The sequence below is a fragment of the Choristoneura fumiferana genome, chromosome 12, assembly GCF_025370935.1.
Source record: "Choristoneura fumiferana chromosome 12, NRCan_CFum_1, whole genome shotgun sequence".
NCBI lineage: Eukaryota > Metazoa > Arthropoda > Insecta > Lepidoptera > Tortricidae > Choristoneura > Choristoneura fumiferana.
This window is the reverse complement of record NC_133483.1, coordinates 2,380,648-2,405,220: the sequence shown is the minus strand read 5'-3', so window position 1 is coordinate 2,405,220 and position 24,573 is coordinate 2,380,648. Positions and strand designations below refer to the sequence as shown.

Here is a 24,573-nt window from a genome sequence, read left to right as displayed (position 1 = left end):
CCGCTATATTCCGAAATAGCCCCTGTGCAAAAAAAATAAGTAACTAGTTTTTGAATACCAATATTTCCATAAATCGATCATATTTTAGAAACTTTTTTATATAGTATATAAGATCGATTAGTGGAAACGACAGAATATCCTAAGACTTTAAATATAATTTACCAACTCGGAGTAATTAACGAAATTACAAACGTCATGTCAACTCATCAAAAATCCACGTGGAATTACCCCAAAGCACCTTATAGATAATTACTCAGAAACATTTCCAGGCATACATTTGAAAGTGCTAATTCATTAACTACGACTTTAGACAATAGGTATGACAATAGAAAAATGTTGAAAAACAATTTGATTGTGCGAGCGAGCGAAGCGAGCGAGCAAGACGGTTCGGAGCAGAAGCGACTCGGATAGGTTAGTTTAGAAGGCTAAGGCGGGAGCGAAGCGGAGCGTAGCTCCCGCCTTAGCCTTCGATGTTAGGTTTTTTTTATAGCAGCCCGGATAATATGCTTCACAAATGATTTTTGATCTATAAAATTGTTTGTTTGAACTTTTATGTTATGCATACAACTACAGTTAGGTACATTCGGTAGTTAAAATATTATGTATTTCATTTTTCTGAAAATAATGAATTCATTCTTATTTATATGAGTGTTTTTATGGAATTAACATTATGACGTTAAATGTTATGACTAACTTATCAGGTGACTATCAATCATTATGACCTGCGAAAAAGACCTTATAACATTATTATTAACTAGTTTTTGCCTTCATATTATGGAATGGCATACTATATGGACATCGAATGTTTTGACCAACCAATTTTATGACTTGCAATAATTATGACTGCGAAATCGGAACTTCACTTTATAATGTTTAATGTTATGACTTAAGATAATATGACTTGCAAAAATGTATGATGAATAACGTTATGGATTGTTAAAATCGGAGTTTAAATTTTATGGGAAACAATAGAGACCCAATATTTTTATTTCTGTTCAGAAACACAACCGTTCATCAGACCCGCTGTTAAAACATCCAAGGGGGTGGTTACAATCCAGAACAATCCTAAAAAAGTGTCCGTTGGACTATCAGGTAATTAATTAGACTTAATTTCGAATATAATTTTGCACCTAATTTCCTAAAAACTGAGAGCTTCCTCTGTTTGAGAAGCCGTAGGTTTTACAACTATTTAGGCTAACGTGACTTGTCCACAAACGTCGAGGCTTTTAGCTATTAGGCGTGATTAAGTCACTGGCGGGTGTGTTTTCAAATTGTAAGTGAAAATGACGAAGGTTTTAAACATTTATGTACAAACTTTCTTTTGTTTAGGTTTTAAGCTAAACCATTTAGAAAAGAAAGAGGCCTCCACCGAAACTGTTTCGCCTGTGAAACATCTAGGATATCAAGGTAAATTGTGAATTGTTGTAAGTACCTAGACGGTTTCTTGTCGCAACGACATCGTAATAGCGACATAGATTAGGTAATTTGGAGAGTAAATGGAATGGTGTTAACTTTGTTAGATTCAAGTTAAACTCGCTTTGGTTTCGCCCGCTCGCTTGTTGTCGTTTATTTAAACCTAAATGTTTTCGGACTGTTTTTTTTTTTCGAGACAACTTTTCTGTCACACCATTTACATGATAATCTATTTTCAATTACTTTCAAAAGTAAATTTGCATAACTGAACAAGTTATTAAAATATAAGCTTTTAGGAGACAGTGTCTTGACACATCGACACGATCACTATGACATTCAGCAAACAAAAAATATACAGATCTAGTGAATAATGTTTTCCCATTGCATTTTGTCGGAAAAGTTGGTGTTTATCTTGCTATCTCAATTAGCTTCAGTAAACTTCAGTAAGCTAGTTGAGTCAGCAAGATAAATACGATATTTCTGACAAAATACGATGACAAAACAATATTTACTACATTTGTACTGAACTATCTCATAGCCATAACAATATAGCTACTGTGAATGGTTTTTTGGAGTATTTTTGTGTTTTTTATTTCAACTCCGAATTTGTTACATTCGGGTCAAAAGGGAACATAGATGTCGCTAGTGCTGCTGCATAAGTAGCGTAGTAGAAATAAGCAACCTGAGATATGTATGCATAGGAAAAATTCGTGTCTAGATTCCTGTCCAGCGGTAGTGTAGGGGTTATAGCACGCAGCACGGATTGCTGAGGACCTGGGTTCGATTCCCAGCGCTGGTCTCTTTTTCTGGTTTTTCTGTGCATCCATGTCTCAGTTTGTATTTTCGATATAGCTACTGGTCGCATTGCTAAATCCCCCATTTGATATCACAGCAATTTGACTAACTCCATTTTGTTTGTAGGTCCAAAAATTATGTCAATTTCATCTGCTATTATGACATCACCTTCAGTGGACACCATTAGACGGGGGATGCGGAGTGCAGGTTAGTGAGTTCATCATTCAGTGCCGTTTCTTGAAGAGCAGGGTCTATGCTCTATAAGGTCTATCTCTAAAGACCGATATACTAGTCGAGTTTATTTTCTATGACATTAACATTTTTACGTTCCAACGGGGTATACAGCGTGTATTTTTGATACTGTCTCAAACTGTAACCAGACGAAGATTTAAGTGCTGTGAACCGATATCAAAACAAATCGTTTAAAATTAACTACCAGAACGTAACTAATTTTTGAAATATTTTCGAGCAGCAATGTAATGCGTACAATAATTTGATTCGAGAGAAACGTTCTGTGACAGCTATCACGTCAACAAGTGCGACATTTTGAATAAAAACAAAGCAGTATCACGCAGTGATACATTGCTGCTAATTAATTTTGTAAGGAAAATAATAAGTCAACTTTTTTAACTAAAACATACTAAAATGTGTTTCACTAACTACCCTGAAAGTTTGAGGTAATATTAAAAATACACGCTGTATTCTTTGTTGCCAAGAGCCTCGTGATGCTCTAAGACAGGCTCTGCTAAAATTTGTATTGTAATTTTCTCATTAATTTGAATGATCGAGCTGTCTTATAATATAGTGAAAGGGTTGTTTACGTCAATTTTGATGAAACATCTATTTTGTAATAGCTAGGTTTTTTTATAAACAGCTATCAATTATTTTTTCGCTATTTCATGGCAAGAAGCAAGGCGTTGCGAGTATAAAATTTTCATTTACATTCCTATACAGTTACCAGCATCAGTAGCTGACACAACGAAGCGTGCGTAAATATTTGATACGACTCTTCTGTCTAGGGCCGGTAGAACGTGTAAGATCTTTTTAATCACGCTCCGCTGTGGCAGATATTAATGTAGGTGATCTTAGCCTATCTTATCTCTCATAACACCAATTCAGAAGTTATTACTTTTTTCGAATAGAAACTACGGCCAATAATCGTTAAGATTTCAAGATAGTGTTAGTGCTAATTTGAACTCTTCCGACAACACTGTTTCTGATACAAAGCAGAGGCCGTATTGCGTAATGTTTCTGACGCTCGCGATTGCAATCAAATGACAGTTTTTGTATGCGAAATCTGTCATTTGATTGCGATCGGGAGTGTCAGAAACGTTAGGCAATACGGCCTCAGGACTTATGACAGTTAAGGTGATTTTCCACCGGTAAGGCGAGGCGAAGATGCGCTAGGAGAGAATTGAAAATTTGCCGTACTTTCACTTCTCGCCTCGCCTCGTCTCGTCTCACGTCGCCGGTGGAAAATCACCTTTTTGACGATTCCTCTTACTTTTTCTATTCCGTGATCCAGTTAGCTATTTTTCAAAAAGTTTAGACCACATTGCTGGACCTACCTAAGCATCATAGAGTTTCAATTTCATAGACAACATAATTGCGGTTATTGACTTAAGCTTTGTTATGTCATCCATTAGAATGGCACTGTAGTTCAAACTACCAAGTGTCATTCTCAATCAACCTGCTGTTTTAAATCATTTTGTGATACACACACGACTTGTACCTTTAGTACAGCTTTCATTCATTTAAAATGATTATAGTAATCAAAATTCCAGGGAACTCTGCAAAAACGATTGTGTTTAAGGATATCCAATTACTTACTTCACCTTCGCTACGATACCATCCATCGCGGCTCGTTTCTTGCGGTAAGAATACTCATCTTACTATTCCTCCTAATAGTACCTACAAATATTATAAATGAGAAAGTTTGTGTGTGTGTGTGTGTGTGTGTGTGTGTGCGCATGCATGTTTGTTACTCCTTCAAGCTAATGCGGCTGGATGGATTCGGATGAAATTTGGAGTGCAGATATCTGGAATAACACATATAGTAAGTTTATCCTGATATTCTTACAGGGTTGGGAAAAAAAAATCTCGACCGCTGGCTCTAGAATCATGAAATGAGCCACGGTGGTTTTTAATAACGTCAATGAAAACGACGATGTATTTCTTGGTAGTTCTCATAAAACTACCAGGCCTCTCTATACCAAAAACGTCACAAGTACTACAATTTCACAAAATTGTCACTTTTAAGCCTACTGGCCGAAGGAGGTTTATTCTATGAGAAAGTTAAGAATTATATTATTTTGTAGGACTTGTAACATTTATGATACAGTAGCCGCGGGGTTATACAAGTACTTGTAAGAAAAATATTATTTTCTTTGATCAGGTACCGAGACGATTCATGATGGTAAAGGACATTCTAAAGCAACTTCGGTTGAGAAAATCGTTTTATATTCTGACACTGGTAAAGTTTGCTTTTAATTATTATATCTCTAAACAAGTATTGTATCTAATATATTTATTTTCGCATCAAAAATATTTGTGACCAAACTCATTCGATACGGTTTGACCGATTTTTATGTTTTTTTTTGTGTATATTCGGTAAGTCTGAGAATAGGATGTAAACTATTTTTCATATTCGTACGCGGACGGAGTCGCGGGCAACAGCTAGTAATATTATATTTATTTCTGGGTCTCGGGGATCTCGAAAACGGGTCAAACAAAATCGACGAAATTTGCTGTGTAGGGTTTCAGGGGCAAACAATCAATCTAACTTGCTGTTATTAAGATTGGTGGAGAAAATATTTGACGTACGGAATTTGCCCTTATAGTTAACAGGATATCAAAAATAACACAGTGTATATTATTGCTGGTTTCAGGTACAAATGCAGTACAAGTAAGGTCGAAAAAGTCCTTCACCATTGAAGGGTCGGGATCACTTGAAGCTCCAAACTTAAATGGTTAGTAAACTATCTAAATATTCATTCATCTAGTTTTACTGCAACAGTCTCGACATTTAATTTAATTTGATTGTAATTCTATTTTATTTTATGTGGTTTTATTTTTTATATTTTTTCATTGATTATAATAATTAGAACTAACTTAGTTTGTAAGTTGATTACTAACAAATAAATGGATCTATGTTGTCTGATGAATGAATTATTATTAAGCCTCTTCTACCGGGTGTGGCCTGAAATATGAGAAAACAATTAAAACATAGATCATACTCATCAAAATGAACATTAGTTCAGCGAAATTTAAAAAAAAAAAAAAAAATTTTATTACACTTTAAAGTTTATTCGAAGAAGCAATGTAAGGCAAATTGGTTGATGTTTGTAGTGTGACAGGCGACGTCATTTGTTTTCTAGGATGGCGTGCATTGATTGAAAGAAAGAAAGAAAGAAAAACATACTTATTCGTGACATTTTTACAAATAAAGAAAAAGAAAAATAGGAAATAATTTTTGTCACGAAATAGTCCCAACTCAGCATGATGTCAACCTTGCGGCCGACGCTGGTCTTCCGTTGGAATCATTTAGGAGTTAAAAGTATACATCAACAGTGAACACGACAACTAAAACAATTTTTTCACAATACACAAATCAAGTAATTGCAGTATTTAATTTCTAGTACGACCTATGTTTTAATTATTCAAATAAATAAATTTGCTCGTATTACAGGCCACACCCTGTATAATTGGTCATCTAATTAGCGTGTTAGTATACCTAATGACACAACATTCCTTCTATTAAACTGTACTACGAGTACTTTTGTCCTCTCGGTGACGGGACAGAATAACAACAAGAAGTAGCTGATCCACCCAAAAGTTTATTAAATAGCGAAATGAAGTGGAGTGACGGTAATAAAATGTGCTTTAATTTTTTTTCACCAGCTAAACATTATGTTCCTGCTAGTATCAACACGGATACATCAAAATGTACCAGCTTGGGAACTTCCAATGATGCTTCCTCGAAGTTATCAAGCCTGGGAATGTCCAAGAAATCTTCGCGTCCGGTCGCTCTGATTGACGTTTGTGTTCAACACAATTACCCAAAAGACAGTACGTAAAATAATTTCATGACCGAGTATTATACAAAGTTTTTGAATTAGGGTTTCTGTGACAGAACTTAATTTTTTTAGCATTACAAAGAAGGTAAGCGATCTTAACGTGTCTTTTTATTGAAAAACACTTTTGAAAAATAAGTCACCGCAAATAGTAACAATTAGCAAGGACATAATGATCATTTACAATGATTTTGGTATCATAAGTAATAGTTACTGTTTTTTTAAAACGTTTTTCAATAAAAAGACTCGTCAAGATTGTTTACTCTTTTTTAATGCTAAAAAGAACGAAGTATAGTTGGCGCTACTATTGTGTAATTATCGTTGGGTTAGTTTATTGAAATTATACTGATTCACTTACTTTTTCTCCAATATTCTGATGTGTAATGAGTAAATATATTTTAGAAATCGATTATTGAAATTAAATCACAGGAAATTACCATTCGAAAGTGTTAGTAATCTGTGTTGGCTACAGTTTCTTATTAACACTATTGATTTCGCGTGATTTCATTTAAAATCAACCGCCAGACTGAAATGTTGTTTGTCACCAGAACCAATCAAAGCGTACCGTTCTGCTGCCATCGTGTGCAGCAAAGTGCCTAGTATTTGCAAAACAGAAGCCGGGACGTCCACCACTGAACTAAATGCAGGTGAGGACACATTTCTGACGCCGTTTATTGGCATTTATCTTCTGTTAATCAAGACTAAATTAGAATAGAATAGAATAGAAGACATTTATTCACATTCACAAAGACACACAAATACAACAAAACTAAAAACAACAATTAACAGCAAACACAAATAAAACAAAACTAAAAAACAACAATTAACAGCAAACACAAATAAAACAAAAAAAAGGAAATGAAAATATAAAAAAATAGCCATTTATATAAAAAAAAGACTAAATTATCTCGACGTTTTGGCCACACTTACTGTCGCAGCTTTATGGTGAAGTTGCTTGTCGCTCTACTAAAATATTTTTGCTAACGGTTAGGTAAAAATATAAAAGTTTTTCAGAATTTTATGTTCTTTCGAAAGCGCTGGTAGTATAAAAGAAGTGACAGGCAAAAAAAGCCCACTGCAATCTACTTACAGAACTAACGTTTTGCTTTTGTGGTTCTATTCTGATCCAAAATTGGAATTGGTTGACTGTGTTTGTATTACAAATGGGTCAATCAACTTTTTCTTGTACCTCGTTGCCATGGTTACGTCTCCTGGACCACTCTTTAAAACCATTATATGCGGTTTCGTTGTTTAAATTCATCCAGCGTACAATTTTGTCCTAATTAGAAGCCCGTTATTTTTTGAACTATTTCCTAAGCACATAGTAGCATATAATTGCAACAGTTTTTTCAGAAACTCTATCACTGCTGTCTCTTGGACAACATGAGAGCATAACAGATTTGACAAACAAGAATGTTGATTTACCAAATCTACATTCTGCTCGCACGAAAAAATATCGCGTCAAAATCATGGTAAAACTTGTGTATGCAAATGTCGAGGCCGCGATAGCAAATTTTCACTTAATACCGGATCTTTTTTACAATTTGCGCGTAATGGTTTGGAATGATGGAGATTATGCTCGCGCTTTGGGGTTCGGGAGTGATTTTTCATTTATCTTGCTCTTGCTGCGCTTGGTTTAGTGATTTCATAAGGCTAAAGTCAGGTGCGAAATAGGTTTGGAAACGATGCTGTGAATAAGTTAACCGAAATCGAACTTCCCTATCGGATGGTCGAATATTTTTTGTTTGGTCTAAAGATTGTTTTGTAAGTGTTTAATGAATGCATCTTTCGTTGTCTGATATAGGACTTTTGAGTGTTTCACTGCTTCAAGGAGTAGCAGAACTGAGTATTTGATATTAATTTTAGCTTGATACTGCCACGCGTTCTTGAAAAAAAGGGTCTTGACAGACGGGCAAAAAAGTGAAAATATTTAACGATACGAAGGCCGTTGTAACTGTCAGAAAACTTCTTCCCGACGCATAGATGATTTAAATTAGAATACGACTAGCTTTAGCCCGCGGCTTCGCCCGCGTGGAATTCGGTTATCGCGCGCTGTTCCCTCGGGAACTGTGCATTTTTCCGGGATTAAAATTAATCTATATCACTCCCTGGCCCGTAAACTATCTCTATGCCAAAAATCACGTCGATCCGTCGCTCCGTTTCGACGTGAACATACAAACATACACTCTTTCGCATTTATAATATTAGTATATATACCTCGGCTTACAACCAGCCGATATTACAGTATAGTATTGTTTTTGTGGTCAGGTCAAGATCAGGAGATTGACACGAGTGAAGAATTGACGCCGAGTATAGGCGATTTTGAACCTGGGACGCCCAAAAGTGGAGCCTCCAGTAAATTGAATGCCAACAAATGGATAAAGAAGTGCATTGCGAGCATGGAAAAAGGTTAGTAAAATTTGTATCTTGATCTGTTAGTGGGTATGTAGATTCTTCAACCTGATCTGACTTGATACCTCGAAGATGTGAGAACATCGATCCATTTTGCAATGATAGGAGTTTTTGACAGGCGAAATATTACCGCCTAGCTACTAAATTCATAGCAGTTGATTTTGATGGTAATGGATATTGCTTTTTTTTTTCAGACCAAATTACAACCATATTAAGGCAGCGCTCGAAAAGCAGTAAGACGAGGACGGAGAAGAAGGGCTCCAGAAAAGCTTCACAGTTCACATTGTACAGTTCACACAAAGCTTCTTCCTCAGAAACTTCTCCGTTCGCTAAAACCGGCAAGAAGCCTGATATACCCGTAGCTGCCATGACGTGTATCACATGCTTAAAACCACGTTAGTCTATTTTATTATCTTCAACATTATAATCAGCTTTAGGATGTTCCCTGTTTGGACACAGGCTTCTCGTATTTTATTTTGTTGCCTTCATCATCTTCATCATCATCATCATCAGCATTATAATCAGCCGTAAGACGTCTACTATTGGACATAGACCTTCACTATAGAGTTCCAGTTGTTTCAGTTGAAGCATTTTGTTGGATTTTACTATCCTAGTAATATTATACATGTAAAAGTTTGTATGTGTGTGCGTGCGTGTGTTTGTTACTCTTTAACGCAAAAACGGCTTTAAATTTGAATGAAATTTGGCATATCGATAGCCAGACGTGTGGAATAACATATCGACTATTTTTTATCTGTACATTCTTACGGAATCTGGATAAAATCCCAAAATATTAATCGCTTAGTTTAGAGACATGAATTTTCAATTTCAATCATGTTATAACTTTCGGTCATTCCCACAAGAACTTCAATTCAAATGCTGGATATTTATAATCATCACAAAAATATTGATTTTCTTAATTAAATGCAACATTTCGATTTACTTTTAGAAACATCAACTCCATTATTATCGACCGATGTCTCAGAGGAGCTGATGAGCAAACTGATCACACAAGAACGCACGAGGAGCTTGCTTTTGAAACCCACTCCTTTCTCTGCTATTCTTCATGCTTCAGGTATTTATGACCTCAAACTACCAACAATAATGTCCGATTTGGCAGTAGTCAATTGGGCATTTTGCTGGGTAAAAAAAAATGATCAGGAAACATTGGACTAGTATTCTTTCTTTTGTCAATCAAAAAAAAATTTGATAAAGATATCTACAGCACTTCTTAATTCCAGGTCCAGTTAGGTAGGTCTAACTTCAAGAAAAAGATCACTCGTCGACTCCGACTCGGCTGGGCAGCTTTCGGGAAGCTTTGCAGTGTCTTTTCGTCCAAATTACCGCTGTGTTTGATGTCAAAAGTCTTTGACCAGTGTGTGCTGCCAGTGATGACTTACGGATCTGAGACGTGGGCGCTAACGATAGGCCTCATGCATGAGGAAGCTCAAAGTCACTCGGAAGGCTATGGAGATAGCTATGCTCGTGGCTTCTCTGCGGGATAGAATCAGAAATAATGATATCCGCAGTAAAACTAAGGTTACCGACATAGCCCAAAACTGAAGTGGCAGTGGGCACATTGTTCGCTGGACTGATGGCCGATAGGGTCAGAAGGTTCTCGAATGGCGTCCGCGGACCGGAAAACGAGCTGTCGGTAGGCCCCCAACAAGATGGAGCGACGACCTGGTTAAGATTGCGGTGGATGCGAAAAGCATAAGACAGGGCTGAGTGGAGAGCCTCGGGGGAGGCCTATGTCCAGCAGTGGACGTCTTTCGGCTGACTGATAATGATGATGACGTCTAAATTCGGGAGTGGAGGCCGATGAGGTCATGTAATTGTTTGTAATAAATAAACTGAAACTGAAAGTGGCTATTATATCTTCATATTTTTTTCTTTAATTGACAAAAGAATAAATAGGTGTCCATTATATTCTGATGATAGTCTAATTAGATTTTTTTAAATACTAGCCCATTGCTCCCCACTTCGTAAAAAATTATGTAAAACAACAATTTCATAGCCAAGACCCAATGCTACAAAGATACGTTATTTCAGATGTAATACGAAAGAAGGAATTAAAAGGGACTCCTGCGCAGACCGCGTTGAGCGGCGCACAAAATCCAGGTTGGTGTCAAACGTTGTTAACTCTCGTATTATTTTGCAAGCTATATCCTGGTCCAATCAAATAATTAAAGGTCGAAGTGGTCGCCATGGTCGAAATCGGTTGGATCATCACCATTATCCTGAAAGTTGGCAAACCATTTTTTCGACCATATTCATTAGTCCAGCCAGATGAACGATGATGCGATACATCTATGGAAGTAAATTTTCAAATTTAATTTTCGATTTGATTTTTTTGTATACATCCCACTAATATAATAAATGTGAAATTTTGTAAGTCTGTTTGTTTATTTGTTTGTTGGTTTGTTACTTCATCACGTCTAAACCGCTGAACCGATTTAGATGAAATTCGGTATACAGATAGTTCGAGTCCCGGGGAAGGACAAAGGATAGTTTTTATCCCGGAAAATTTAATAGTTCGAGCGGGATAGTGAAAGCCGAATGAGGGTTTTCACAGAGGCGAAATATCGCTAGATGGCGTTAGTATCGAGCAGGTCCGTCTGACGTTTGACGTTTTCTCGTGATTGGCTCATTTAGTTAATTAACCAATCACAAGCCAACGTCAAACTTCAAACAGATATACTATACTATAAGAGGGAGTTATACGAGGTGCAATCCGTGCAAAGCCGTGGTGGCCTAGTGGTTTGACCTATCGCCTCTCAAGCAGAGGGTCGTGGGTTCAAACCCCGGCTCGCACCTCTGAGTTTTTGGAAATTCATGTGCGGAGTTACATTTGAAATTCACCACGAGCTTTGCGGTGAAGGAAAACATCGTGAGGGAACCTGCACAAACCTGCGAAGCAATTCAATGGTGCGTGCGAAGTTCCCAATCCGCACTGGGCCCGCGTGGGAACTATGGCCCAAGCCCTCTTGTTCTGAGAGGAGGCCTGTGCCCAGCAGTGGGACGTATATAGGCTGGGATGATGATACGAGGTGCAATCATCGCACGGACACGCGAGGGCTATCAGTATCACAAATGTGTTGCCAGCCCTTTGAGGGACTGATAGGCTCGTTTTTAAAGGACCCCTAAGTTGTACTGCTTCGCGAATTGGGACCACATTCGTGGTCTGTTACTTAGCTGGTTGGTTATCCATATTTTTTTGTGTGTGTGCAAAAACGTTTGGTTGTGTTGTGAAGGAATTGCAGGAAGTTAGAAGAAATGACAGCGAGTTTAATTGACATATTGACATAGTTTCACAAAATCTCCCGATGGTTTTGTATGGTTTTTTTTTTAATGTAACCATGAACCAAAGAATTACTATGTGAATTTGTTCCTCAGGGCCACCCGGTTCTGAGAAACTTGACAGCAGCGGGTCCAAGTTCAGTATTATACTGAGGTTGGACCGGAGTTTAAACAGCAAATGCGCCGTTACAATAAACATTGAGTCACGTTCGAGAAAAATCAAATAGGTAGTCAATTTTTCGTACTTTAATGCTTTGTAGATAAAAGCGTTCCTTTGACCGTTTTTTCTGTTTTAGAGATTCAGATGTGTGGAGAGAAAAAATCGAAAAATGTGTACACGTCCCGTTCTCAGCTCGCGTCGCCGGCGCCGTGCCAGTGTGGCTCTTGTCTACCACACGCTTCAGGTCAGATTGATGCTATACCAATGCGGTAAATTATTTTTTATCCCATCAAAAACATACATCAACAACGACATAGCCAAGCTAATTAACTCAGAAAGTATCCAAAAGTTGAGAAAGTTCTCGGAAATTTCTGGAAATTTTCACAAGAAATATACGAAATTTAAATTTAAGAAACGGAAAAATTCAATCCCCTTACAACATTGTAAGAAGTTTCCGAAATTTTCCCATATGAAAAATTCCGCAGTTTTGGAAAGCTTCCTTCGGCACATCAGTAGTACCTAATGGGCAGGCCATATAGCACGGCGAACATATGGCTGTTGTGGCCGAAAAGTTCTTAAATGGAGACCGAGGTCTGCAAGCGCAGCGTAAGACGGTCACCAACGAGATGGACGAATGACCTGGTAAAAGCCGCAGGCCTGGGGTGGATGCAGGCCGCTTCCAACTGATGCAATTGGAGGTTTATGAGGGAGGCCTATGTCCAACAGTGGACGTCCTACGGCTGATATGATGATGATGATGATGAAAAACATAAATATGAAATGAGAGCCAAGTTCAATATTAAGAATATGCGTCGTTGTTGACTTTGCCGACAAAAGAATTGGGATCTACATATGGGTGCAAAGTTCTGTATAGAAAATCCTGAAATTTAAGTTACAAGAACAGGCAACATTCTAGTTTTTTTTATTCTACCTCAATGTTTGCTACCTACTTGATAGACGTAATATAAATTCTTATATTTATACAGAAAAATATATTTACACTATGTATTTTATTTCGCAATTTAATGCGTTGTAATGCAAGTTGAAGACGACTTGGCTGGTTTATTTGCAGTAGATAATTTATCTTTTTACCAGATTGTAAGTTCGCGTACGGTCGGCCGCGCTGCCTGGTACACCGATCTTGGACGGATGCTACCGTCCAAATGCGACCGTCCCATCAGGATAAAGGTAATTTGCTAATTTATTTGTGACCCTCGATGCAAAAAGGGGGGTGTTTGACGCCCATGTCTGTCTGTGGCATCGTAGTTCTCAAACGGATAGATCGATTTCGACGCGGCTATTTTTACGTGAAATCGAGTTTTTTTGTGGTGTTTATTAGCTATGTATCATTGAAATCGGTTCAGCGATTTTTGAGATATTGAACTTTGAGATAAAGAAACATTTATTTAGTCATATTTGATACCCATAAAGGTACGTTAGAGGGAAAGAATATAAAATTAAAATCTAAATTTAAACTGGGCCCCACTCAGCATAATGTTACGGCAAGCCGCAACGCTGTTTTTCAGTGGGACCCATTTAAAAACTATAGACAATAAAAATATACACACACGCTGGTGACGACACGGAACGCCAGCGGGAAGTAGGTATTTCAACTTTTCGAATTGGTTACGTTGTGCGTGAAAATCGGTGACCTGTCGTTTTGCCGAGTTTCATTACGCAGATTTTCGTTTCGCAGACAACTGTTGGCAGATTTTTCTTTTGGCCGAGCAACGTTTAGTATAATTTCGTTACGCCTATTATTCGTTTCGCCGAGTAGTCGGTAGGAAGAATAGCGATAAGCAGATTTACGTTTAGTAGATTGTTTGTTTCGTAATTGTTTCAGTTAACCGAACAACTGTTCGCCGAGACACGATAAGCAGAGTTATCACATGGCATTCATATTGTTCGCATTTAATGTTCAGTCGATTTTTGTTTCGTAATCTGCGTAGATAAAATCGGCCAAACGACAGGTAGGATTTTACTGAGTTGACTATATAAATATACTAGCTTTTATCAAAATGAAGTTAGGTGCGACGACGAGCGTTAGCGAGGAGGAGTGTTAGGTAGAATTGCGACCAACAACGCACGAGCCGAGCGAGCGAAGCGAGCGTGCCGCGGTAGCGGCCGGCGAAGTGCCAGAACCGAACTGCTAGCATCGCGACTTGGTTTGTTTAAACTCCAATGTAAAATAAATACAAATGATGGTCAAAAATACGTTTATTACTTGCGTTATACGTTTGAGACTTGTGAGGGTACATAAAAAAATCATAAAGAATGCGCGGTCAGCACGGCGTGTAAAAATGCCAATAAGGCCATAGTGTAATCCACACATATTCACGGTATTGAATGCCAGTCCCCATGCGAAACGAAAAGATGCGAAAAGTTGATATGCGCACTGAAGTTCAACCGTTACAAAAGCGAAAGGTTGTTCGACCAAATGTGCAAAATGTGTAGTGATTAATAGGCTAAACGAATTTCTCTAAATAGTTGTACGGCTTACTGACTCATATGCCAAGTAAATAGTCTGCTAAAGGTTGAGTTACGAAACGTTAGTCTGCGAAACAATACATCTGCGTACAAATTCATCGGCGTATCGTTACTCGGCGAAACGTTGTCTGCCAATCAATAATCTGCCTAAAAATAGTCGGCGAATCATTAGGTAACCGTGAAAATCACTTGAATTTAAAATAAAGTGGTGAAATAAAACAGTACCAAGGTGATTTTCCACCGGCGAGGCGGGAAGAGGATGAGCGAGAAGTTCCTACACAAAACACGTGATATCGTGCGAGCTCGCACCGGCTCGCGGAAGACATCTCAATACTAATATCAATTTCCGCCCATCCTCGCCTCGTCTCGCCTTGCCGGTGGAAAATCAACTTAAGAGTAACCATGTTGATTGTCCTAGTACTGGCGCCGATGAGCGCGCAGACGACTCGCCACTCCGTCGCCGTGGCCACCAACGATGCGCCCGCGCAGCCTCTACAGACCGCAAAACCAGTGCTGCCACAACGTAAATTGAAATAAGTATAGCCTCCTAAGGCCTAGTGTACTAAATCTAGTACATACGTCTAAGCTTCTGTCAACTTCAAACAAACCGTCTCATTCTGCGAGGAGGGCTGTGCCATGCAGTAAAACGTACCTATATATAGGCCGAGATGATTGGCTATACTAATCCAATCCAGAGGGACTATCATGATAAAAATAAATGTGTTATGAGACGACGGGATAGCCTAGCCCAGTGGTTAGAGAACCTGAATGCGAAGGTTGAGGTCCCGGGTTTGATTCCCGGTTGGGTCGAATATGAATGTTTGCTTTCAAGGGCGTCGCCAGGGGGGAGCAGGGAGGGGCAGCTGAGTCCGAAGCCTTTGACTTGACTTGTTTGATCGATCATTCCTGTACGTCGAAACCGAAACTCGAATAAATTCACCAGTTCCAATCCTACAATTCATACTTTTCTCATTCTACACATCAACTTGCCCCCCCACGCGACGCCCTTGTTTGCTTTCGAGTCTTGGCTGTTTAATGTGTATTTAAGTAGGTATCTGACTACCTATGTAGGTTTTTTTATCCGTTGCCTAGTACCCACACATAACACAAGCTTTGTTTACTTCGGTATTGGGTCAATTGGTGTCAAGTTTCCCGTGATATATTTATTTTATTGCTCCAGGTTTAGAAATCACGGATAAGAGCACAAAGAATTCTTTCCGGTCCCTCGCCACCTCTGTTGTCCCTTTTACACCTGCTCTGCGAACTACAGAGCAAAACACAGAAGATACTGGAGCAGTTTTACCTCGAGGTGAGTTTTTTTAATTTTCCTGTTTTGCAATCCAGTATTGTGATTGGTTTTTTGGAGTCTTTTTGTCTTTTTAATTTTTTTTGTCCAGCGGTGGTGTAGGGGTTATAGTACGCAGCACGGATTGCTGAGGACCTAGGTTCGATTCCCAGCGCTGGTCTCTTTTTCTGGCTTTTCTGTGCATCCATGTCTCAGTTTGTATTTTCGATCCAGTATTGTACAAAGGCATCTCGTCTCTTGCACTGGCCTTTTAAACGTGAGCTCCAGTTCATCGCACGTGCGTGGTAGGTGTCTAGGTCATCTCTCCACTTCCGATTTCGAGTTGTCCTAGAAACTTGAAATTTAGTATTTAGGAAAGTAGCACAACGAATAAAAAAGTGCCTTTTTTGTGTGTCCTATAAGTAACCAGGAGGAGGGGCTCTGCTAACATTGGATATCTACAAATTTATACGGAATCCTCGGTGCGCGAATCCGACTAGCACTTGGTCGGTTTTTAGGATGATAGACGCTTAGAAACTAAAACACTGTAACCCGCAAAATCCTAAAATCTTAGTTGATGATAGGTAATGTTTTATTGATGTGATGCTGATGTTAGTTGTCTTCAAATATTCATCTTAGTGTTGGCATTTGCAACATTTACTAAGATTGGGCATCTATAAGGCAAGCATGCTCCACCTTAGTCCACATCTTCGCTTACCATCAGATGTGATTTTAGACCAATGCAAGCCTGCCTCCGTATGAAAACAAATGTTTGATTGTTCTAGTGCCAGCTACGACCGCAAAGAGATCTCCTCCCCACAACGTCACATTTTCTGCGGCTTCTGTGCCAGCTAGGGTCACTCGGGAGCAACACACAGAACTCACAAAAGAGTTTCTAGCACAAGGTGGGCTATCTACTAATGTACCTACAGATGTAGTGATTGATCCTTTAATTAAATAGACGGTTAATGGACGAGTTAGGAATGTGTACGAGATGGTATGGTAGATGATATGGAAATGTGGACGAGACGGCAATGTGCACGAGGATAAGATTGTGGACGAAATGGGAATTTGGACAAAGTGAACTTGAGCGAAATTTATTGAAATAAATAAATAATCATTCAGAACCTAAGGCCACGGGACTCGTAGTTTTTAAATCCATGTTATTGTTTTCCTAGTTAGAGAAGTTGCCACAGGAAAGAGATCTCATCAAGTTGTCGCCGTGTCCACCTCGGTTCCTGCGCCAGTTCGACTCACGCGGGAGCAAAACACAGAACACCCAGAAGAGTTTTTGTCACAAGGTGGGCATTTTGTTTTTGTTCATCATATCATCATCATAAACAGCCGCTGGACATCTACTGTTGGACTTAGGCCTCTCTAATCCTTGAGTTGCTTCGGCTGGAAGCGGCCTGCATCCACTGTACTGTACTTGAAAGGCCGGCAACACACCAATGACAATGACTCTCCTCATGGGCGGTGGTGCATTTCCCATCAGATAACCCGCATGCTCTTTTTCCTCCCTCTCATATTAAATTATGAACCCGTGAACAAAAATAAACCGTGTACCCGCGGCTTTAACCAGATCATCCGTCCATCTCGTTGGTGGGCATCATTTATCATGAGGAAGGGAGGGGGATAACAACACTCGCCACGCTTGGCAAGCGGGTTACCGGGCGCAGTATACGACGGTGTAAGGTTGCCAAGAAGTTCGCCAACGAGAAACGCATCAGTGAAGTGTGGTGGTGGTGATAATTGGGTTTGTATGATTTGTGTTCTTACAGTGCGGAGCTGGAGGAGCTGCATGTACACTAGTTTGTTACATAGACGTAGCTATTGTAAGGTCGTGGGTGAGCAAAATAAATGTTTATAGGTCATTGATACCTCCGCAAAGTAATGCCTGATTAAATTAATTAGAAAGTTGTTATTTTCGGGAAAGAAGATAATTTAAAACCTAAGGGTGAAAACCCAGCGAATTGATCCTCGTATATTTTTCCAGTCCTGCAAAATGCGATAGCAAGGAGATCTCACCGCGCTGTCGCCGTGTCCACCACAGAACATGGGCCAAGTCTACTCACTCGAGAGCAAAACACAGAACGACCAGAAGAATATCTATCACGAGGTAGGTCCCTAAAAGTCTGTAAGTCTAAGTGCAAGAATAATTATCTACGCTGTGTCAATAAAAGAAAGAAAGAGGAAAGGGAATAGTAGGTTGTAAGTTGTAAGTATTTTACTTGTCCGTGCCGTGCCGGGTTTTAGAACAGGGTAGACCCATCTCCTCCCCTGGGATCTATCTAATGCAGTGATTCCCAAAGTGGTCCAGGTGGACCCCCAGGGGTCCACGGGAGACTTGCTGGGGGTCTACGTAGGCGTGAACAAAAAATGGGGGTCCATAAGATGTTAATGGGGGTCCACGAAAATTTATCTGCTTTTGATAGTAAAGAGCCAAAATGTAAGCATAGTTTTTATAAGGGCCTACCTACATTGTTTTAAGTACCTAACTAAGCACATAATATTTTAATAGGGCAAGCGACTGGACAGAACTCAGACGCAACACAATTTTTATTTTTTTGGCGACTTTAAGAATGTGGTAGAAATGTAGCAGCAGGGGGTCCACCGAAACCAGTAAAATTTTGAGTGGTCCACGAGAAAAATAAGTTTGGGAACTACTGATCTAATGTGAGAGTGATTTTAGTGCTCTCTATATCTCTATTCGATCTCTGGACTCACTGCGGCGTGGAAAGCTAAGAGAAACCACCACACTATTGTCCCAAGAAAGTCGTCTCGAAAATTGACAACTGATCCTCAATTATTACTGTAAGGTGGTGGTACTTAGGGAGCCAAAATAAATCTCTCGTTCTTTCTTTCAATCAACGATAGGACCACTCTGAAAAAAGTGTAGCGACTTGAAGATTATTCCACTAAAAATTATACTTTAGTAGAATACACAAAAAAAAGGGAAGAAATACTAGGAATTTAACCTCTTCATCAACCCGTGACGCGTGCTTCCCCATACACTAACCCAAGCGGTTAGCATACACGTCTCAATTTTACCAATGTAGGTATGCGTGTCATTGGGTGACCTGTCGTTTTGCCGAGTTTCATTACGCAGATTTTCGTTTCGCAGACAACTGTTGGCAGATTTTTCTTTTGGCCGAGCAACGTTTGGTATAATTTCGTTACGCCTATTATTCGTTTCGCCGAGTAGTCGGTAGGAAGAATAGCGATAAGCAGATTTACGTTTAGTAGATTGTTTGTTTCGTAATTGTTTCAGTTAACCGAACAACTGTTCGTCGAGACATGATAAGCAGAGTTATCACATGGCATTAATATTGTTAAGTAGATTTAATGTTCAGTCGATTTTTGTTTCGTAATCTGCGTAGATAAAATCGGCCAAACGACAGGTAGGATTTTACTGAGTTGACTATATAAATATACTAGCTTTTATAGCGTTAGCGAGGAGGAGTGTTAGGTAGAATTGCGACTAACAACGCACGAGCCGAGCGAGCGAAGCGAGCGTGCCGCGGTAGCGGCCGGCGCAGTGCCAGAACCGAACTACTAGCATCGCGACTTGGTTTGTTTAAACTCCAATGTAAAATAAATACAAATGATGGTCAAAAATACGTTTATTACTTTTGCGTTATACGTTTGAAACTTGTGAGGGTACATAAAAAAATCATAAAGAATGCGCGGTCAGCACGGCGTGTAAAAATGCCAATAAGGCCATAGTGTAATCCACACATATTCACGGTATTGAATGCCAGTCCCCATGCGAAACGAAAAGATGCGAAAAGTTGATATGCGCACTGAATAATAGTTCAACCGTTACAAAAGCGAAAGGTTGTTCAACCAAATGTGCATAATGTGTAGTGATTAATAGGCTAAACGAATTTCTGTAAATAGTTGTTCAGCTAACTGACTCATATGCCAAGTAAATAGTCTGCTAAAAGTTTGAGTTACGAAACGTTAGTCTGCGAAACAATGCATCTGCGTACAAATTCATCGGCGTACCGTTACTCGGCGAAACGTTGTCTGCCGATCAATAATCTGCCTAAAAATAGTCGGCGAATCATTAGGTAACCGTGTCATTGGTTACTGTTCCATCTACCATCACCGGTACCTACCTATTATCATGAAAGTGCATCCATTAGGACGCATCAGTACAAAATTTCTCAATTGCTTTTGTAGCGTATTACAAAGGGGAGTCAGGTCTAATTTTGGGGACGTATCTGAATATGAAAAATGAATATATCTAATGTTAAAAAGTTGACGGTCAAAATGTCGAAAGTAGGTCAGGTTAGCTTCGATATTTTGACCGTCGATATTTTAACTATCGATATTTCTATTTTCGATATTAACATACGTGCCCCTAATTTTGTCTAGTCTTTCTTATCTGTCTGTATTTATAAGTTTCACATTATGTCTGAAAAAGGCTTAATTCTCCTAGATACTTCGGAAAAGAGGTATAATCCCCGCACCGTCGACGCGTCTGCGGCTGCGACTGCATCAGTGCGGCACACCCGAAAGCAAAACACGGATGCCACAGAAGAATTCATATCACGAGGCAAGTCGAAAGTTCCATCAAATACTACTAATTGAAAGACACCGAAAATATCAAAAACCAGACTGCTTTAAAAACATAAAAGAAAATCAAGTTAGTGTCTACAACTCTGCTAAATAACTTAAAGTTCAACAGTCGGGACACATTCAAAATCATGACTGCCTCAAAAATTCTCAGTGTAGTGTGACAGTACTCACAGTGTCAAATCCCGGCTGCAGCAGTTACTGTTACCTAACAGAGCTCTAGACCGCTAGACTAATCTTGTATTATTAGTTTTTTTTTAACGGTCGGGTTTTTTTTGTTTGTACACCTGGGAAACAAATAAATTTTGTCTGAAGTTCCCTATGCACACCGCGTATAGATTACAGCTTTATTCCTCTAGTTCTGAGTAGCGACCTGTGAGCGGTAGTAACATATAGCCCCGTCCTATATGATTCTACTGCTGGGCATAGACCACCACCGACCCAGCATAGCTGCCACCTCGCTCTGCCATGCGCAGTATGACAGGAAAACACTGCTCTTTGGGAAAACTCATTTTGAACCAAGTTTCCTTATCGTAGTATCAGCGAAGAAACCTGGTCCTCAAAGCGTCACGTTTTCCACCGCCGCCGCTTCAGAACCAGTGCAACTGACTCGTGAGCAGAACACAGACTTCACAGAAGAATTTCTATCTGAAGGTACTTAAAACTAAGACCTTATCTAACGCATTCAGACTCGCAATCCTTTTGACCACTTTTTTCTGTCTCACTGATGTTGATGTACTGAGCGGCAAAAAATCTAGCCCTCAAATGTACCTATGCAGCAACAGATAATTTTATATTTTATATTTTTGCAATGCGCTGTAAAATTTAAATTACACAAAAAAAACAAGACGTAGGTACAAAAATAAAAATTAGGATTTTTTTGATGTTGGTTGTTTGTTGTATGTGAAGTGGGCCAAATTATGTGCCGTTGTTATATCAAATGAGCATTATGTATTTTGATATATTATGCCTTTTAACTTTATGTAATTTATTATGCACTCGTTTCTTTTGTATAGTTTTGGCAGGTACGAAAGCAAAGAAGTCTATACCCCATTCCGTCACCCTGTCGGCCAACAATGTTATGCCCCAGTGGCACTCACAGGAGCAAAACACAGAGCTTGCTGAAGAATTCCTGTCAAAAGTTAACTGTAAGTACCTATATTTTTAATCTAAATAAACGAATAATCACAAGGTAAACGTAAAACAAAACTGCAGCTGATCAGGTTTAAATCCGCAAGCGCCGTAAGTTCTCAATTTAACTAAATGATTATGAGAATTGAGTAATAACTATTTTGCATAAAATTGGGCAGAACCATCATTATCACCGAATCACTTTTTGTACATATTTTTTCGCCTACTATTATTTCTCATAATTTTGTAAATGTTTAGTTTAGTATTTAGATTTAGTTCTTTTAATTATTTCAATCAATTTAATATTCTGAGAAATTACTAATATAGGTACGAACTGATAATTATGCAAAGCAACACTGTCAATTATGCAAACGTGTCATTTGGCTATGCGCAGTGTATTTCTGAAAATCATTATTATGCGTGTAAAGGGAACCTGATTATGAGTTTGTGGCGCTTGCGTTTGAGTCTTTGGGGCCCTGGTCTGGCGACATGAAGACGTGGGCCCTGTCGTACCGGTTAATTGATCCAAAAGCAGTCTCAGAGTTGGTTCCCACTTGTCGGATATCGGGCCCGGATTTTTTATCGGATGATGCAGCTGTAGAAAATTTTAGAAGAAGCTATTCACACTTGCCCGACACGATTTGCTATTTGCTATACTGATTTGCTATAGACTGACAACCCCGACAAGTGGGAACGGGCTCTCAGGAAACCTATCAGGTCTTTAAGACCTGGCGCGCACTTACAAATCAACGCACGTAAAAAGAGCTCCTGGCGATATACCTGCGCAGTGAGCGAAATACGGACCAAATTGGCGGTGAGCGGTGGGGGATGCGGGAGGGGGCGTAGGAGCGCACGCGCGGCCGTCACGCCATTGGCTTGTTAGTTGACAGTTGCGCAAACGTATCCGCTCCACTAGCCACCCAGAGCTCTTTTTAAGTGCGTTGACTTGTATCTCAGCGGATGGCACTTGCAGTCCAAAGGGACAATCCCGCCAGCGTCAAGGGGACCCTGCCACAGGCAGATCATTCAGACGGGGGTTGCCTTTTACATTTTTATTTCTAGGCATCACTTGTATCACTAGCCTTTGTCCTATTTATATAGTTAAGATGTTTATCTACACCCATATAGTAAATTCTCAATTATGCATTCAAAAACCATAGGTAATGACCAGCCTTACGACATTGGATTCTATTATGAACACGGCTGTATCGTAATGAGATTTCCTACATCATTACAGCACGGGGGGGGCGCCGCAACCACGTGCAGCAGCAGGTCGTCGCGCGCGCAGCGGGCGCAGCTCGTGGGGCAGGCATAAGTACCTACGTAGTTCTCGTTAATGCAGGTCATTCTCAATGGTTCGCGGAACACATGATAGAGAATTTAATATATGGATATAGATAAAATATTGTAGGTATGCAACTGTACGTAATTAGGCCCTAAAACACTCGTGTTTTAAGGACCCCTATTACGATACAGTTGCATAAAATACTATTTCTGTTTAGTTTGAAAAGTGTATTCAACAAAAGCAAGGAATATTGATCGTAAGAGGTCGTTAAGCTATTGCAGTTACGTTACCGAGCCATGTTTTGTTTTAGTGCCTGTAGTAACGAGCATGAAAAAGTCCCAACCGGCCATCTCCAAGTCCACAGAGGGCGGGTCTGCTCTGCACAGGGTCACCCGCTCGGCCAACACTAAACTCATGGGAGATGTGTTTCTACCAGGTGTGATATGTATTTACACGACTTTTACCTTTTTTCTGCTGAGAAATACTTGTTTTTTTTAACAAATCATTTTATTTACTGAATACCTACCTAGTGACCGTTTAGCTATGGATTTATGGTAAGACATTAAGATTAGTTTAATTTCAAAGATAAGAGTTTTTTTGTGCCACAGGACAACTTTCTTTATTTTTTACAAACTTACATTTAAATTTCCCTGTTGTCGTTGCTATTGTGTCAAATCTTGTAAATTCATTTTGACCCACTTCCAGTGATCGAATCGACTTGAAATTTGGTATACATATGTAATGTAAGTTGGATGACAATGCAAGTACAGTCAGCAAAAAAAGTATTAAAATTTTAATTTTTAACCGAAACTTATTTACATTCTGTTTTTAGTGGGATTGCGTTAACTGGCAACATGTGGTGGTATCACTATGTTGGTAAATTGGTCGTAATGATGGTAACATTTGACTCTACAGATTGCATAGAGCTCCTCGTATGCGACCCGCTCGCTGAGGATTCTACGCAAACCTTTGCCGGCAACTATCCGCCGATCATCTGGTTCTCCCGGAATCAACCAGGTGTTCGACCAGGTATTGACGATTAAGCCGCGTACTTATCCACTAAAAATGTGCAAGAAAGGGTGATCGATGAGCCGTTATACCGCGGTTTTACAGCGACGGTTTTACTCGCAACTCTTTGGTACTGATTAGCTTTATACATTTATATACAACATTTAGGGGATGTTTCACCATCCATTGATTAGTGTTAACTGACGGTTAAATGTGATGCCGTCTCTATTTGTTTTGTTCGAATAGACAGAGACGGCATCACATCTAACCGTCAGTTAACACTAATCAATGGATGGTGAAACAGCCCCTTAGTGATCTTTTTCTAATGAACCAAAACAATTACTTTGCTCACCCGTGACCTTTATGATGGCTACGTTATGCAAGAAATGAGTGTCCACGCTACCATGGTTGTGTTGCTCTGAAGATGAGCTCCGGTTGAGTTTGGAACACGTCAATATAGTGTGGTGTTGGTGGTGAACACGCATTTCTTGCATAAACTTAGCTATCATAGGGTCGCGGGTGAGCAATATAATAGTTTTAGTTCATTGATATGAACCTCCGCAAAGTAACGCCTGATTCAATAAATTATCATTTCCTATGTCGCTACACTCTTGACTAGTCTTGACAGAGTATCATCAGATGA

General features: G+C 39.3%; 1 protein-coding gene across 1 annotated transcript in view; it reads left to right on the top strand.

The window, feature by feature from the left end:
* LOC141433647 (uncharacterized) overlaps positions 1-24,573 on the top strand; it is a 31,180-nt gene that overhangs the window by 4,026 nt on the left and 2,581 nt on the right. The window contains exons 4-27 of the mRNA XM_074095751.1: positions 1,000-1,092; positions 1,330-1,407; positions 2,335-2,415; positions 3,993-4,082; positions 4,604-4,681; positions 5,097-5,177; positions 6,109-6,276; positions 6,830-6,928; positions 8,550-8,690; positions 8,888-9,088; positions 9,643-9,768; positions 10,746-10,814; positions 12,290-12,397; positions 13,249-13,341; positions 15,059-15,163; positions 15,821-15,949; positions 16,711-16,830; positions 17,104-17,226; positions 17,922-18,044; positions 20,370-20,486; positions 21,044-21,160; positions 21,523-21,654; positions 23,233-23,358; positions 23,838-23,951. Coding sequence (XP_073951852.1) covers positions 1,000-1,092; positions 1,330-1,407; positions 2,335-2,415; positions 3,993-4,082; positions 4,604-4,681; positions 5,097-5,177; positions 6,109-6,276; positions 6,830-6,928; positions 8,550-8,690; positions 8,888-9,088; positions 9,643-9,768; positions 10,746-10,814; positions 12,290-12,397; positions 13,249-13,341; positions 15,059-15,163; positions 15,821-15,949; positions 16,711-16,830; positions 17,104-17,226; positions 17,922-18,044; positions 20,370-20,486; positions 21,044-21,160; positions 21,523-21,654; positions 23,233-23,358; positions 23,838-23,951 — 2,712 coding nt within the window. The remainder of the gene's footprint in view (positions 1-999; positions 1,093-1,329; positions 1,408-2,334; positions 2,416-3,992; positions 4,083-4,603; positions 4,682-5,096; positions 5,178-6,108; positions 6,277-6,829; positions 6,929-8,549; positions 8,691-8,887; positions 9,089-9,642; positions 9,769-10,745; positions 10,815-12,289; positions 12,398-13,248; positions 13,342-15,058; positions 15,164-15,820; positions 15,950-16,710; positions 16,831-17,103; positions 17,227-17,921; positions 18,045-20,369; positions 20,487-21,043; positions 21,161-21,522; positions 21,655-23,232; positions 23,359-23,837; positions 23,952-24,573) is intronic.